This window comes from Solanum stenotomum, chromosome 1 (genome assembly GCF_019186545.1).
Source record: "Solanum stenotomum isolate F172 chromosome 1, ASM1918654v1, whole genome shotgun sequence".
NCBI classification, from domain to species: Eukaryota; Viridiplantae; Streptophyta; class Magnoliopsida; order Solanales; family Solanaceae; genus Solanum; species Solanum stenotomum.
In genome coordinates, this window is record NC_064282.1 from 8472748 (window position 1) to 8487563 (window position 14816).

Genomic DNA, 14816 nt, shown 5'->3' on the forward strand with positions numbered 1-14816 from the left:
CTGGATCATCTTCAAGTTTCTACAGGTTGTGGCAGGGGTGGAAGATAGCTCTAGCTGTTTCCTTTAACGTAAACTATAATCAAACACAAGAAGCTAAAGTGTTAAACATGAAAATTCTTTGAAATTGGTGATTGTGTCACAAGTAACCTAACCTGGAAAGAATACTGAAAAATGGTAAAAGACGCTTGAGGAGATGAAATTTATAACCTGAAGACGTGCTGTCATCTATCTAATATTTGCTTAAATGAGATAATCAGAACAATATTGTGACCAAGTATTGAAGAAAATGATACTATACAGGAAGAACATTGATCGTTCGCTTTTCTATACATGGCTTACTTGGATATTTACAATTTTGAATATTGGTTGAAAGGGTCTTATCTGTTCTTAGAAAATGATAAATGCTTTAAACAGAAGATATTTCCCCAGTAAAAATAGGATGGGTACTTCTGCTAGCACAGCCAACAAAAGATGTCACTCTGATTGGCGAATTAGAAGAGGGAATAGCTATAAACGCGCACCATAATCAATTCCATACATTCTCCTTGAAGGGACCAGAATCCTGTAATAAATTCATAACAAGTTTAACCTGTAGGAAAATACAAGAAGATAGAGAGATCAGTGAAGTCAAAGCTCCTCAAAGCTACAGTGCCCATACAAATGTGTGGTGTAGCTTAGAGATTTTTGTATGACAATCTAAACTAAGCTACAGGTGGAGTATTTTGGAGGGGAAGAAACACAACAAAAATAGACCGATGGGGAAGATTTTATTAACGAAAGGCAAGGTGTTTTGAGAACATAGAAAACAGTGTGCAAAAAGTGAAGCTCAACTGCATTTTGCTATTTTTGTTTTTGGTGTAATCAGTTATACTCAAATGATACTGTCTCTATAATTGATGTTTTAGACTCAATTTAGCCATAGAGCAGTAAGAATTTGGGGCTTTTGTATATAAGGTTTCAGTACAAGGGTTGTACTGCTTTGTGATATAATCCAACCTTACCAAGTTCCAAAAAAAAAAGACCTGTTGTCAGACTCTTTCATCTGATTTATTCCCAGGCGTTAGAGAATAACTAACTATTTGTCCCAGAGATAAGCATATTGATCATCATATCATTACCCATCAACCTCAATAAACTAGTGTTTAATACTAATTGATTTCTAGACTCATATGCCCCTGATGGAGAGTTTTCACTGCCTTGGGATTGTCAGCAGACGGCTTTTTATGTAGTCCCCAAGATGGTCACTTAGCATCATAATATGAGGGAGGTTACAGAATTCTGAAACCTATTGACTTTTAAGGACAGGAACCTATTATGGGAACATAAATTTTTCTTTTTCCTTTGAGGAAAGAAATATTCAAGAAAAAGGCAACAGTCATCCAAAAGGCTTTTCATTGGAAAGAATAATCACCTGAGCTGTTTCTCGTACCAAGAAATCATCAATGATTCGCTTAAAATCCTCATCTAGAATATAGTGACAGCTGTAGGTAGGTACTGGCATATATCCCCTTTGAATTTTGTGTTCACCCTGAGCACCAGCCTCTACTGTGCTAAGATTTAGTTCAATTGCCGCGTCTATGGCCTGAAAAAAACAGATCAAGGGAACTTAGATATGAAATTTCATGCAGGAAAATATTAAAAGTCTCAAAGAAGAGACTGATCTACTTCTGAACCACTAAAGACTACATCTTGAAAACATACGAGTCTATACCATGAAAAACACAAGTAGATATCTCTGTGGACACTCTTGTCATAAGTCAAGAAAACCTGCAGGCAGCAATGGATGGTTTAAAATACCTGGTAATAGCATGCTTCAAAATGCAAATTTGCATAGTAGGTTCCTGGGAGACATCCCCATAGTCGTCCATACAAGGTATCTCCTCCAATAAGATTCAGGGCAGCAGCTACAAGCTCATCACCTTCTTCCGCAACGACAAGCAGTACATTGTCGCCCATCTTTGCACCCATACGATGAAAAAAATCTCTCGTTAAATAAGCAGTACCCCACCTAAAGAGACAGAGAAATCAGATTAGATAATGCAGGTAATGAAATACAGCTGTAAAATACACTAATATGGCTGACTAAAGTTTAGTTAAGATAAAGAGAAAAGGTTTATGGTCCAAAGAAAAGAACTCCTACTTGTTATCGGTTGTATTTCTGTAGAACTTATAAAATGTGTCCCAATGACTGGCCTGTAAATACCAATAGACAAGCATGAAATGAGAATTTCAATCTAATTCAAGGAAATAATAATAGTTGCACATGTGCCTTAAACCCAGAAATCAGTTTCACGTCAAAACCATAATTAATTTGAGGGGATGTTCGGTGGAGGAAAGTCCAGATGTAAAGACCTCACTTGTTCACAAGATTTAAATAGTTCTCAGCAGCACCAGACCAACACGGAAACAAAGATCACATGATCACAATCAGGTCATTAATCCCCAAAAAGATAATAAGTAGAAAATAAATAAACATTAAATAAATCAGGTTAATGAAGGTACCAACAAATAAACTGTTGTTACTGCCCTCGACAAAAATGTTATCCTATTCCAACAGTCACCTATGCTCAAGAAACTAATTTAATGGAGAGTCAAAAGCTGTAAAAACACACCTTGATTTCAGGTCCTCTTAAGCGTTTCATGGTCACGTTTTGAACTGATATCTGAAATAAGAAAAAGATCTTATGTGCATTTTGCAAATTTGAAGACATTGAGAAGAGAGCGAGGAGGTAAGCAGTGTTTAGTCAATGACAAAACTAAAAGGAAACATTGTACTGCTCTAAGAAAAATCTTGATGTGATAGAAATAAGAGACAAAGGAAGAAGAAAAGATGGCAATGCAGCAAAATGCAACATGCCAATAACGTGACGCTGCAGATGGGGGATAAAGTAAATAAACAATAATAGTGCCTTGTTTATACAACAATAAGAGATTCGTTCTTGATTGTAAGAGAGTCAATAAAAACATGTTCCCAGTAGGATTAGATATAGTCTTGGAGTAGGACCAAAGTCCTCCAGTCATTTGGTTTTCTGAAGCAAGGACCTTTATATGTTCCAGTACTGCAGGCATGTTCTTCGTCATGCGATAAAATTCTTACAAACTCTCTATGATACATGTTCGGGCATGTGCAACCAAAAGGCATGTCTAATTACTATTATACACCACATTCATTTTTAAGTTTCTCAAAGCTTTCACTACTGATAAAACAACTAAAAGGGCCTATCAAATGCCCCAATGCCTCATCCCAGAAATAATCACTTGAACTTTCTAAGGTTATTATTGACAAAACAAATATATAAACGTGTTTCCAGTAGGATAGAATATAATTTAGATATAGGACCAAAATCCTCAGGTCATTTGGCTTTCTGATGCAGAGAACTTGTAATGTTCGGCATGGACATGTGTGACAAAAGGCATATCTAGTTAGATTTTCTTTTGATACAAATACCTTTCATTATACAACCTTTTTTTAAAACTTTATAGAGCTTTTGACTGACCAAGCAATTTCAAGGAAAAAGAACAAATACTTATACAAACCTTCTTGCGTTCTTGACGAATGTTTTTCCTCTTGCTCTGCTTCATGTCCATCAAAAACTCATCAAAGCTGAACATGCAAGAACAAACTTATAACAATCAAAAGAAGAAACAAATACTTGTTAACAACTTAACATGATGTAATGGTAAATATGAACACATAGAAATGGGGACAAAAAATAAAGGTCTTCTAATGCTCTTCAGATGAAGCAAAACTGGTAATGTTAGCAGTTTCAATTACTTTACTGGCTTTTTCTTTGTTTGGAGATTAATGGTGGTGTCTCAGGCAGGTTGCGCACACCTAGACTTGTTCACCAGGTACCTTTTACCTCCCCCCAAGACAAGAACAAGGTAACTCTGTCTATCAAGGTTTAGGAAATGAATACAATTCACCTAGTGTCACCTATGCGAGATTCAAACCTTGGGAACAAGGCTGATACTGCAACTCTAAGACAGCGAGGCCAACTCCTTCCATGGTTTTTGTGATAGAGGTACTACCAGTTCTAAAAGGAACCCCATTCAACCAAATTAGTAAATACCAATAAGGCCTTCCTTATCATTAAGCACCAAGCTCCTTCATCCATAAATCAACCAGGAGATGAAGCCTTCGGAATCTGTAGTTTGATAGGATGTAATATGACTGAATGAAATAAGATCACCTATTAAGAAGAAGAAAAAGAATAAAATACAAGCTACAACTATGTGGAATCCATTTCTAAGTCTCAGAGAAACTATCTCAAGTAAGAAGTAGATCTACATACTCACTTTTTATAATTACGATTTTTCCAATGATACTGCATTCCGGTCCTTTGCAGAAAACCTTTCTCCTCCAACTTGTGCCACTCATTTGAAGTTGGAAAAGTAATATGTAGAGATGAAACGTTGAACTGTCAAGGTAAAATGTCATCAGAATACAAGAAAATATGCATGTGAAATTATTAATGTATTCCAACCTATGGTTGTTGACAGAAATAAAAAGGAGTTCCAGAATGTAATCTTACTAATAAACGTATGGACCATATGGCAAACTATGAAACCATGTACTAGATTCTCCAGGTAATCACTTAGCACAAATTACTTTATGAATCCCTTAAACAATGTAACTCAACAGTAGTTACAATTCAAGAAGCCAAAAGAAGGAAACATCTTAGGACGAAAGCTACAGAGGAGCTAATTCATAAGCTTTGTCGCTCAAGAAGTAACTTCAACAAAATGAGAATTTTAAAGATTTTAACAGACCAATCACAATTTTTTCTCTAATTTGGTATGGGACTGGTCACTTTATGTCATGTGCCTAAACTTTATGAGCCATGCAAACACGGTTCACTAATATTTCTGTTCTCAATCAAGCTGTCTGCTAGCATGCACTTAAGGAACAGGCAGAATTGCAAATTCCTCAATTGCCATTTGAGCTTGCAGAGGCGGCTCAACGTAATTTGAGGCCTAAAACGAAATTTTAATTGAGGCCTAAAATTTATATAAATATCAAATATAGTATTTTATTTTTTAAAACTTTTTAAGTGCAAATTATTACTTGATTTCTTTTCTTAAAATGTATTTTTTCGAATGTCGTTTTTAATTATTAATTTTAAGTAATATTTTATCAATTCAACATTGAAAAATATTCTTTTGCTGAGGCAATCATTATATAAATTGTTAACATAATACTATAAGCAATAAGTTGACAAGTTTTACATAAAGATAAGAATTAGAACTATAAAATCTGATACAAGAAATTGATAACTTGGTATAAGTTATAACCCTACTTTAATATGTTTATGTAATACTTGAATATTTAAGAAGAAACAAACAAAAGAAAAATTGTAAGTCACTTTGTTGAATTTTTCGACTATTTATTTATATTTTTGACAGTGTATTACTCTAACTTATCAAAATTTAAAAAGAAAGTGCAAAAGAATTTTAAAAAGATAAATAATACGAGTGTTAGAGAAGAGAATGTAAACATACAAAATAATGTTTTCTTAATTTCTTCTATTTGATTGGCGTTAAAAATAATAAAATAATATATATTTGTTTAAAATTATACATTTTAAGTAAAAATAATTATTTTTTAATTAAAAAAATTAACACATAATTTTTTCTTGATGAAAATTTGAGGCCCCAAAAATTGGGGGCCTAAGGCATTTGCCTTAAATTTATCAAGCAAGAGCCGGCACTGTGAGCTTGTATAGTAAGCTCTTACCACCAAAGGCAGCATTGACATCACTAGAAAGTAGCATATACTTAAAAGATCTCTTCCAAAAAACAGACATATCTTTTGGCTTCTTATAACTCACAAATCTTTATCAAGCCAGACAAAAAGAAATGATGCATTCCGTTAAATAATGATAACAGAAATATTGGCTTTAATACGCAGGATCTTCCATATCCAGTGAGCAACAATACATAAAAATAAAAAAGAAACAGACTTACAACTGGATGAGTTCATAAAAGTACTTATGAAATCCAAAGTATTACTAGGTGTGTTTGGACATAAAGAAAAGCATACCTTGACTGCCAAATCCTTCATTGCAGAGACCAGGATGTCAAAGACTTGATCTCTATGTGAAGTGTTACGGACCAAGATCCTTGGGCCAGTAACTGGAGTGAAAGGCACCGAGCATTGCAGCTTTGGATAATAGCTCAAACCATAATTGTAATAGGCATTTGCCCAAGAATTATCGAATACATATTCACCATAGGAATGGCTGCAAATTTGGATAAGAAGGAATTAGCCAATGCATGTTGATTACATGGAGTAGAAAACTTATCTAACAGAAAAATAAAGTTCACATATAGAATTGACAGATTCTGAACCTTTTGAGATAGAGAGGAACAACACCTAAAATATTTTTACTTTCATCCTCAGCAATGATGTGTTGTGGAATCCAGCCAGTTCCCTGAGAGAGGACATAAGTTTTTCTTCCATCAAAATGAGGTCATAACAAGAACAGAGGTAGCATAAACTGAAGATAGATGATAGAAGAGATACAAGATTTGCTCCCTAGGTCTCTTATGAGTTCACCGAATGAGAATTAGGCTCACAGCTATTCCAACAATAATATTGAAAGATATGGAATGAATAAACAAAACAGTAAAAATAAGCAAAAGACAGAATATTTGCCACAACAGATATTATTGATATAGTCAGGCAGAAACAACTTTTTACTTGTATAAACATCACCAAACACAAAAAGACAGACAAACTGAGGAAAGAGAAACAATGGCAGGTGTAGTGTTCTTAACCATGCAACAAATAACCATTAAGGAAAGCATTTTCATGTAGAAGGTGATAATTGATAACCTCCACAGCAGAGCCAGACTCCTCTAAGCTCGAAAGAAAACCGTGTGAGAGAAAGGGATTAAACTGCTGATGACCTGTGGCATCCAGACTGCAAGAATCCCAATTATCTGGCGAAACCTCTGAGATTGAGGAAACCACAGAAACAGATATCTTTTCAGGAGTTCCTGTATCCCCCTAAAACAAAAGAGAAATCTAATGACGTTTGAAGCAATATCACAAGAAACTATCACTACAACTACCATAACTTTCAAAAGGGAAACTATATAAATACTAGACGTTGTTTTCTTGATTTGTTTTGATAATGTCAGTGGTATGTTTCAACTACCCAAGAAAAAGAAAAGGAAATCCAAGAAATACCAGTGAATCCGCCTCAGATAAAGTGAATTCCCCAAGCGAAAGAACCTTGTCAGCAGGCTTTACACTTCTTCTTGAACCCCAAAACAGTGCTTTTACTTTGAAAATACAAACTGAATTGTGGGTAAAGTACGTAGATGAAGATTTCCCCTATAATACAAACAGAAAACAAGAAAACCATTAACCCTTGTTCTTGATACACCCTCAACCTAGATATCATTGAAAATACAAAGTGAATTGTGGGTAAAGTGCCCAGATGAAGACTCCCCTACAATACAAACAGAAAACAAGAAAACCATTAACCCCTTGTTCTTGATACACCCTCAACCAAGGAACCAAGAATCGGACTTGGAATTTCTAATTCTATGAAAGCAAGGCTACCTAGATATCATTAAAAATCCATTATACAACCAAGAATCGGACTTGTAACTTCTAATTTTATGAAAACAAAAATATTCTGAATGAACTCGACCTATCTTTGCAAAGTAAAAACCGACTATATCATTATCAAGAAAAGAGAAGAACGAAGAAGTACAAGGTGGAAAGGAACATGGCCCAGAAATGGTGAAGAAGGAAGTGCCCCTGTAATGGCCATGGCTTCCCACGAAGTAGATAATTAATTGGTTTAATTTGTATATTTATAGCGTGAAATTGCAGCCACCAAATAGTTGCAGACGTCGACTCCTGTAGGAGCATTTTAATGGTGTTTGGATTTATTTTTTCTTTATTTATTTGAACAAACGCGGGATTTTTTTTATTGTTTCTTTCTTCAACAACACTTTTTTATTCGAAATTCCATGATGCATCAAAGTAATATTTACTTGGATTTAATTTTTTTACTTAAATCATATTAAAGCCTGAAAATATGTTTTAGAACTCGATGATAAAAAATCCTCCAAACAATAAATTACTAGTACTTGGTTGGTGGGATAAGAGCAGTATTCTTTGATATCCTATAAAATTATTCTATTATGTGTTTGATAGTAGTAGAAATTAGTTCGAGAATTGTGTATCCCACCACTTTAGTATAAATGGTGAAATAAATTATATACTCATAGATACTCCCTCCGTCCACTTTAATTGTCATGTCGGCTGTCGCACTTTTCGAAAGTCAATTGATTAATTTTTAAAGTTAAATTATATTACATTAATTCAATATTTTAAACAAAAAAATAAATATTCAAAAACTATACAAAAATTATTATAAATTGTAATTTTTTGTAAATTAATATGAAAAAAATACATCATAAAATGTTAGTCAAAGTTTTTATGATTTGACCCTAAAAAAAAGAAACTAATGACAATTAAAAGTGGACGGAGATAGTATTTGTGTGGCTAGAAATCATTTCATTATTAATTATCATTAAAGATAAAATAGATATTTTAAAGTTAAATTGTTAAAACTATTAAATATAGAAATGTGTCATTCATTTTAAAATTGACTAAAAAGAAAAGTACACATCATATAAAATGAGAGAGAGGAAGTATGAGTTTAAGATAAGCTCATATAATTGATAGATGTGATGTTGAATAGACTTTGTTGAATGAAAGAATGCACCTCATAATTATATCCCAAAAGCATCATTGGGAATGGAGATTATAGCAGTGCGGCAGTAACTACAGGGATCAAGTACTAGTTATTAGGCAAATCTGGTTATGTTATGGATCATATTCATAGGATCCAACTGATACATTATCAACTTTCTCAAACAAATAGACAAAAAAGTATTTACCTACGCCTAAACTCCCTTTGACTCCCTATTGAAGTTGTCAAAACATTACAAATGTTTCAAATTTCCTAAACTCACAAAAACATAAGACAACTCTGGAGAGAAGAAGATATCACACTCAGAGAAGGCAAAAACTGGTTGTTATTATCATTCTGCTGCCTGCTAAAGCTAGTATGTCACGTTACTGTGTAAACTTACACTGAAAGAGATGCCCCATTATCAGCCATGGTTAGATTTAGTATCATATTAGCCGCCTTTGGAGCCCTGACAAGGTAGAAGGATTTTAGACATAAGCAAACTTCCAGAGGAATATGAAATTCATCTTGAAGCAAATGCAATAACTTCAAACTTGAAGCCTGAAGTGAAACATTCCAAGACAAACCCCAAATACCAATTGTATTAAGAAGTTGAAATTGCATTCAAACAGCCAAAGCAATTGTATAGAAGTAGTTCTTAGTTCTTGACAAGTTTGAGGAGGGGAGGGTGAAGTGAAAGGTATGAAGTACCATGACTCAGGTGTCTGGTATAGGGATGCTGAATTGCCAAAGCATGACTGAAGCATGTCCGTGTAAATGACACCAGGATTAAGTGCAACAGCTGCCATTCCAGGGGGTAACTCCTTCGCAACTGACGCTGTCAAACCTTCAATCGCCCATTTTGAAGCACAATAGGGTGCCACCTGTGAAAATTTAATAACCAGGTCTCAACATTAGTGATATAAGCTAGTAATGGAAATCCAAATAATAGGCTTTTTCATCATCCATTTGTATCTGGTAATCCTACATACATAAGTTTCTTCCTCGTTAACTTCCAAATCTTGAAGTGCCAGTTTAAAGTTCACATTTGAGACCCAAAAACAAATGCAACTTAGGTTCTTAAATGCTTAAAGGGTCATGTTTGAGTTCCATGGTCACTACAAATCATCTAGTGCAAATGTTCTCAAATGTCACCGAGATTATACAGCAAAATTTAGTTCATCAACTCTTTACATACTTTGAAATCCCTCAGTTATTAGGGAAATAAAATATGAGATCTGATGCACAGCTGGCTACAAGAACCATCATTTTGGCAAATCATCAGCAATATGACTAACAGACTAGAGTAGAACTATGAGAACTTATGGATAAAGTTTTGGTGATTTCAGTAGAAACTGACTTTTACCTGTGCCGCGCCAGATCTTCCCCATCCAGAAGACATATTTACGAGCACTCCTTGCTTCTTCTCAAGCATTAGGGGAATAAAGTGACGCAGAACATTTGCAGTTCCTTTCAGGTTAGTATCAATGACAGAATCAAACTCTTCAGCTGGCACTTCCCAAAGTTTGTTGTTCCTATTAATAGTTCCCGCACAGTTCACTGAACGAGGTTCATATTTTAGGTTCGTTTGAATGTGAGATAACAAAGACCAGTACAAACAGTAGATTGCCAATTTAAAACCATAAAAGTACAACCTGTCAATTCAGCAAATTTCAACAGGTTGGGTGAGTGGCATGATCATTCAAGGGTTAAATTAGGTCAACTCAAATTAACACATCAAGAAGACTGGGTCAACATGGGCTAGTTACTGACCCATATAATCCTGGAGCTCTGTCACATCACATTGTCTCCAAAAAAAAAATGGACAAACAAATGGCTTTGATGAAATATATATTTTTACTTTATTGCACAATGAAGCATTTTTAAGTAACTCAACTTTACAGCTATAAACTAGACAAACATAAGCAAATAGAACAGTAGTGTTGAGTTAGGCGGTTTGGACTATAAGCCGCTAGTCAACCCATCTTGATCTAACTCATTTCGACCTAAACAGACTTCAAAGAAATAGAGTCATTGATTCAACCAATTTTTCTACCTATATCAACCTAACATTTCTATTCAACACTCTTAGCTAAGAGTAAATATACATCTAAACATCCCACCTTTATCTTATAGCTAGAAACTTACCGTCAACGAATCAGTCAACCACATCTCCATCAGAATCTAGAAAATGAACCTCGGTCATTATAAGTTTTCAATTTATTATAAGACACAAATTATATCCCCAGTCCCAGCAACTCGACTTGAGACACATAAAAAACTTAAAGCATGTGTCAACAGGCACATCAACTAAAGGTGCATGCATATACAGCTAGAAGATGCAGCATTTAACTTCAAGTGCATGAATGCTCACTGCCACACTTTAAAAATGCACCAAATGCTTAACAACCCAAAAGAATGAAGGTACAATATGGCATAATACATCTTGATGAACAGCACAGAACCTAGGCTACACTGGTCAGTCTTGAAACAGCTCAAGAAATACAAATAGAGAATATATAAGCCACTTCAACAATGAGAAGTCAGAAGCACTTGTTTTACCCTCTTCACTAAGAAGAAACCAGAACCAATATGCTCCCTCAATGCTAAGAAATTTGATTATCATCTTCAGAATAATTGTCATTCTTAAAGTAAAGATATCATCAGGTAGTGATGCATAATCAAAGCGCAAAACATCAGAACTCCAGTACCTAAATTAGTATGTATGTGAAGATTAATTTCAGATCCACAAGGACAAATATACTTTTTTCGTTTTTTTTTTTTTTGCAAAAAGAATATTTGTATTTGAGGATCTGAAATTCTCAGACAAATATGTTCTCATCTATCAGTGTGAAGATCTGACAGGAAACTGAGAAATAACATCCTTAAATAGGATCAACTTTCTCCAATTTTTAGTCGATCCACCACAGAGTGCTTTCAAAAGGGAAGATATTCTTTCTTTAAATTAGAATTTAGAAGAACTCCCAAAATTTCAGAAAAACTAGTCTGAAATATAAAATATTTAAAAAAATAATCAATTCTGCGTTGTTGATAGGTGACAGGGAGAAAAAAAAAAGATCATCATGTCCTTCGATATTTTAAAAAAAAAAACTGTACAGCAGCAGCAAGGTTGTAAACCAAGTACCAATGATATCAGGAACGCCCTTTTTCTCCATAACAGCACGTGCGAACTCTTCAACACTGCTATTTAGACTCTGAAATTCCAAGGAAAAACACAAACTATGTTGATAGATGCATGTAGGCTGATAAGTGATTTTGATACACACGAACACACACATATATTCATTCTTGCAGTCAACCAATATGTTTATTCACCATAATAACATTCAACTATGCCAAACACCTGAGATTCAGATGAGAGCAACATGGACAGAAAGTACTCAAGAGTATAAACAGGGTACAAAGTATTGATTGGGGAGGTGTTAAAAACTTCCTTACTCCCTCTCTCCTTAACCAACAAGGGTTTTCAATTTTTACTGATGGTACTAGTGTCTTTTCTTTTTCCACTGATTGGGCATCCTACCACTTCGCAATACAACATTGAATAGCTTGGCAAGTCATCCTACACCAACCTGTCCAAGACACTTCCAAAACTCAAACCTCTATAAGGATACCATTTGGACCACAAACCCTTCCAAATATTATTCATGGCATCCTTTACCTCAGGCTACCTGATTCTACGATTGTATCTAAAAAAATATCAGAATGGGGAACTGGCGTATCTTCATTATATATTTGGGTCATTTAAAGTTATCATTTGAGTTCATGTCCCATATCATGTTTGTCCAATCCTATGTTATAGCCCTGAAGTCAATCAATTTGTGCCTATAATTGAGCTTTGGTACCCAGTTTCTGTCTAACTATATTCTCAAAGTACTTCTCTCCAATTAAATAAGTAAGGAATACACTCTTCGACCCGAGAGATATAGCCTTTACATTTTCCTTGTTTTCCATTCAACTCATCCTATCAGTCTTCCACTCAATTCATCCTCAGTTTATAAACTAACCATACCCAGAACAGTCAAAACCCCACTTCAACTAAAGTAGTTGATATTTGTAGGATATCCTCCTGTTAGTCTACAGACCTTATTTTCAGCCTATCAACTTGTGCATATTTGCAACTTGGATTTGTCAACTATATGCCCCACGATGTCTTAATTAGCTAAAGAAGTAACAATAATGCATTGAAGCTATTAGTATCCAGTTCAAAGATAAAGAGCTTCTTCTCTGTTCCCAATCTTCTATGTATGTTTCTTTATTACTTAAAAGTAAAAAGTCTAAAAGAGCCTGCAGGAAGCATAAACCCTACTCTAGATGGATATATAAGTCCTTATATCTGCAACTACTGCTGAATTTCTAATGCATAATTGAAGCCAGATTCCAAGAGAAGCACAAAAATTTTCCAAGGAAGCAACCCCTTACCACAGTAAACACAATGAAACAAGCAGCAAAACCAACAACATTACAAAGAAATATCATTCCATTGACAATTGAGTAATCTCTACAACGGAATTATTTAGTCAATTTTCCTCAGTAAACCACACTTCAAGAAGGGAAAAGAAAAACATGAGGCACAGATTTGAAATGCAAATACAGCTCACACGTAACCGTATACAAGGAGAAGGGCGAATGTGAAATAAAGGATTACCACATCGACGCTCATGAGGAGGTGTTTGTTCTCTGAAGGAGGATTAGTAGAGGAAGCGAGCTCGGTTTGAAAGGCATTGAGCTTGTCCTGAGAACGAGCGCAGCCGATGATGTAGTGTCCTCTCTTTGCCAATTCTAGGGCTAGGGCTTTTCCCAACCCTCGGCTCACGCCGGTGATTAGCAACGTCCGTATCGCTCCTCCGGCTGATCGCATACTCGGATTTCCTGCCGGAGTAGGCATTGGCGGTAGTGTCATGTCTTTATTAAAAAAAAAAGCACAAGAAATACGCTTCTTTTCATTTCCCGGCAGAATCGACTCTTTTTGTTTGTGTTTTTTACCACCTACTTTATTCCTAGCTTTGCTCAAAAAAAATTATTCGTCAAAATTATTTATTCAAAATTATTGCTCATTAGTATAAGACTCTTGATGCACATGTGTGCTTCTTGGTATTGATATTAAATTGTAGGATATTTTTGTCATCCTCCAGCTTACTCCAAAAATACTCTGATTTAGTTCTATTGTACTTTATTTTTAGGCATAATACATAAACATGACCCTTAATTTGGCGTCAGTTGATAACTATGACTTTTAACTTTAGAAGTGCACAAATAGGCACTTTAAACTTGTATAAAATTGAACAAATAGACACATTCGTCCTACATGACACCCTACATAGCAATTTTGTGTCTTACATGCAGGGGCGGACCCACGTGGGTTCCAGGGGATTCACCCGAACCTCCTCGACAAAAAATTACACCGTATATATAAGGTATATTTTCTGTATTTTTGTAGGTATCTATATATTTGAACCCCATCAATGACAAAGAAAAGCTAATAGCGCAGTGGCAAGTTCCCCCAAATCAAGTTAGAGGTCACTAGTTTGATTCCTTGTGATAGCGTTTTATTTTTTTCTTATTTAGTTTCACTTTTTTTTTTTAAGTTTCAGTTCTTTTTTTTAGTGTTTGTTTTTTTTTTTAAAATGTTAAAATTGTGGTTTTAAACCCAAAAGAATTCAAGGGTCCAATTTCTAAAGGCTTATTTACACGTTTATACTTTTATTTTTCGAACCCCTTGACCGAAAATTCTAGGTCTGCCACTGCTTACATGGCGTCCCACGTGTATTATGTCATATAGGACATGTGTGTCTACTTGTTCAATTTTATACGAGTTTAAGTGTTTACTTGTACACATTCAAAGTTGGAGAACATAATTATTCGTTGAAGTTAAGTTAAGAGTTATGTTTATGTATTATGCCTTATTTTTATTTTTATGTATTATACCTTCTCCATTGTGGACAAAAAAAAAACCATACTATTTTCAATATATGTCAGCCCTCTTCTTATCTTTCTATGAGTTTTGTGGGCCCAACATTAATAGTTTTTTGGCACTTCATTTTCTCATGCACATCATATTTAAGAGATTGTTATGTG

The 14816-nt window shown here is 34.7% G+C and overlaps 2 protein-coding genes across 2 annotated transcripts; both read right to left on the reverse strand.

Moving 5' to 3' along the window:
- Window positions 1-297: 297 nt before the first annotated feature.
- LOC125876806 (uncharacterized) lies at window positions 298-7884 on the reverse strand. Its single transcript, XM_049558067.1, has 12 exons — window positions 7728-7884; window positions 7196-7342; window positions 6839-7012; window positions 6352-6434; window positions 6044-6242; window positions 4300-4421; window positions 3538-3604; window positions 2613-2663; window positions 2141-2193; window positions 1798-2008; window positions 1412-1582; window positions 298-589 (listed from the first exon to the last, which is right to left on the reverse strand). The coding sequence occupies exons 1-12, from the start codon at window positions 7785-7787 to the stop codon at window positions 527-529; spliced, it is 1401 nt and encodes a 466-aa protein (XP_049414024.1). The 5' UTR covers window positions 7788-7884; the 3' UTR covers window positions 298-526.
- A 914-nt stretch (window positions 7885-8798) lies between these two features.
- LOC125853411 (NADPH-dependent pterin aldehyde reductase) lies at window positions 8799-13682 on the reverse strand. The gene is made up of 5 exons (XM_049533091.1): window positions 13387-13682; window positions 11863-11932; window positions 10084-10277; window positions 9429-9601; window positions 8799-9186 (listed from the first exon to the last, which is right to left on the reverse strand). The coding sequence occupies exons 1-5, from the start codon at window positions 13639-13641 to the stop codon at window positions 9117-9119; spliced, it is 762 nt and encodes a 253-aa protein (XP_049389048.1). The 5' UTR covers window positions 13642-13682; the 3' UTR covers window positions 8799-9116.
- Between the last annotated feature and the right edge of the window lie 1134 nt (window positions 13683-14816).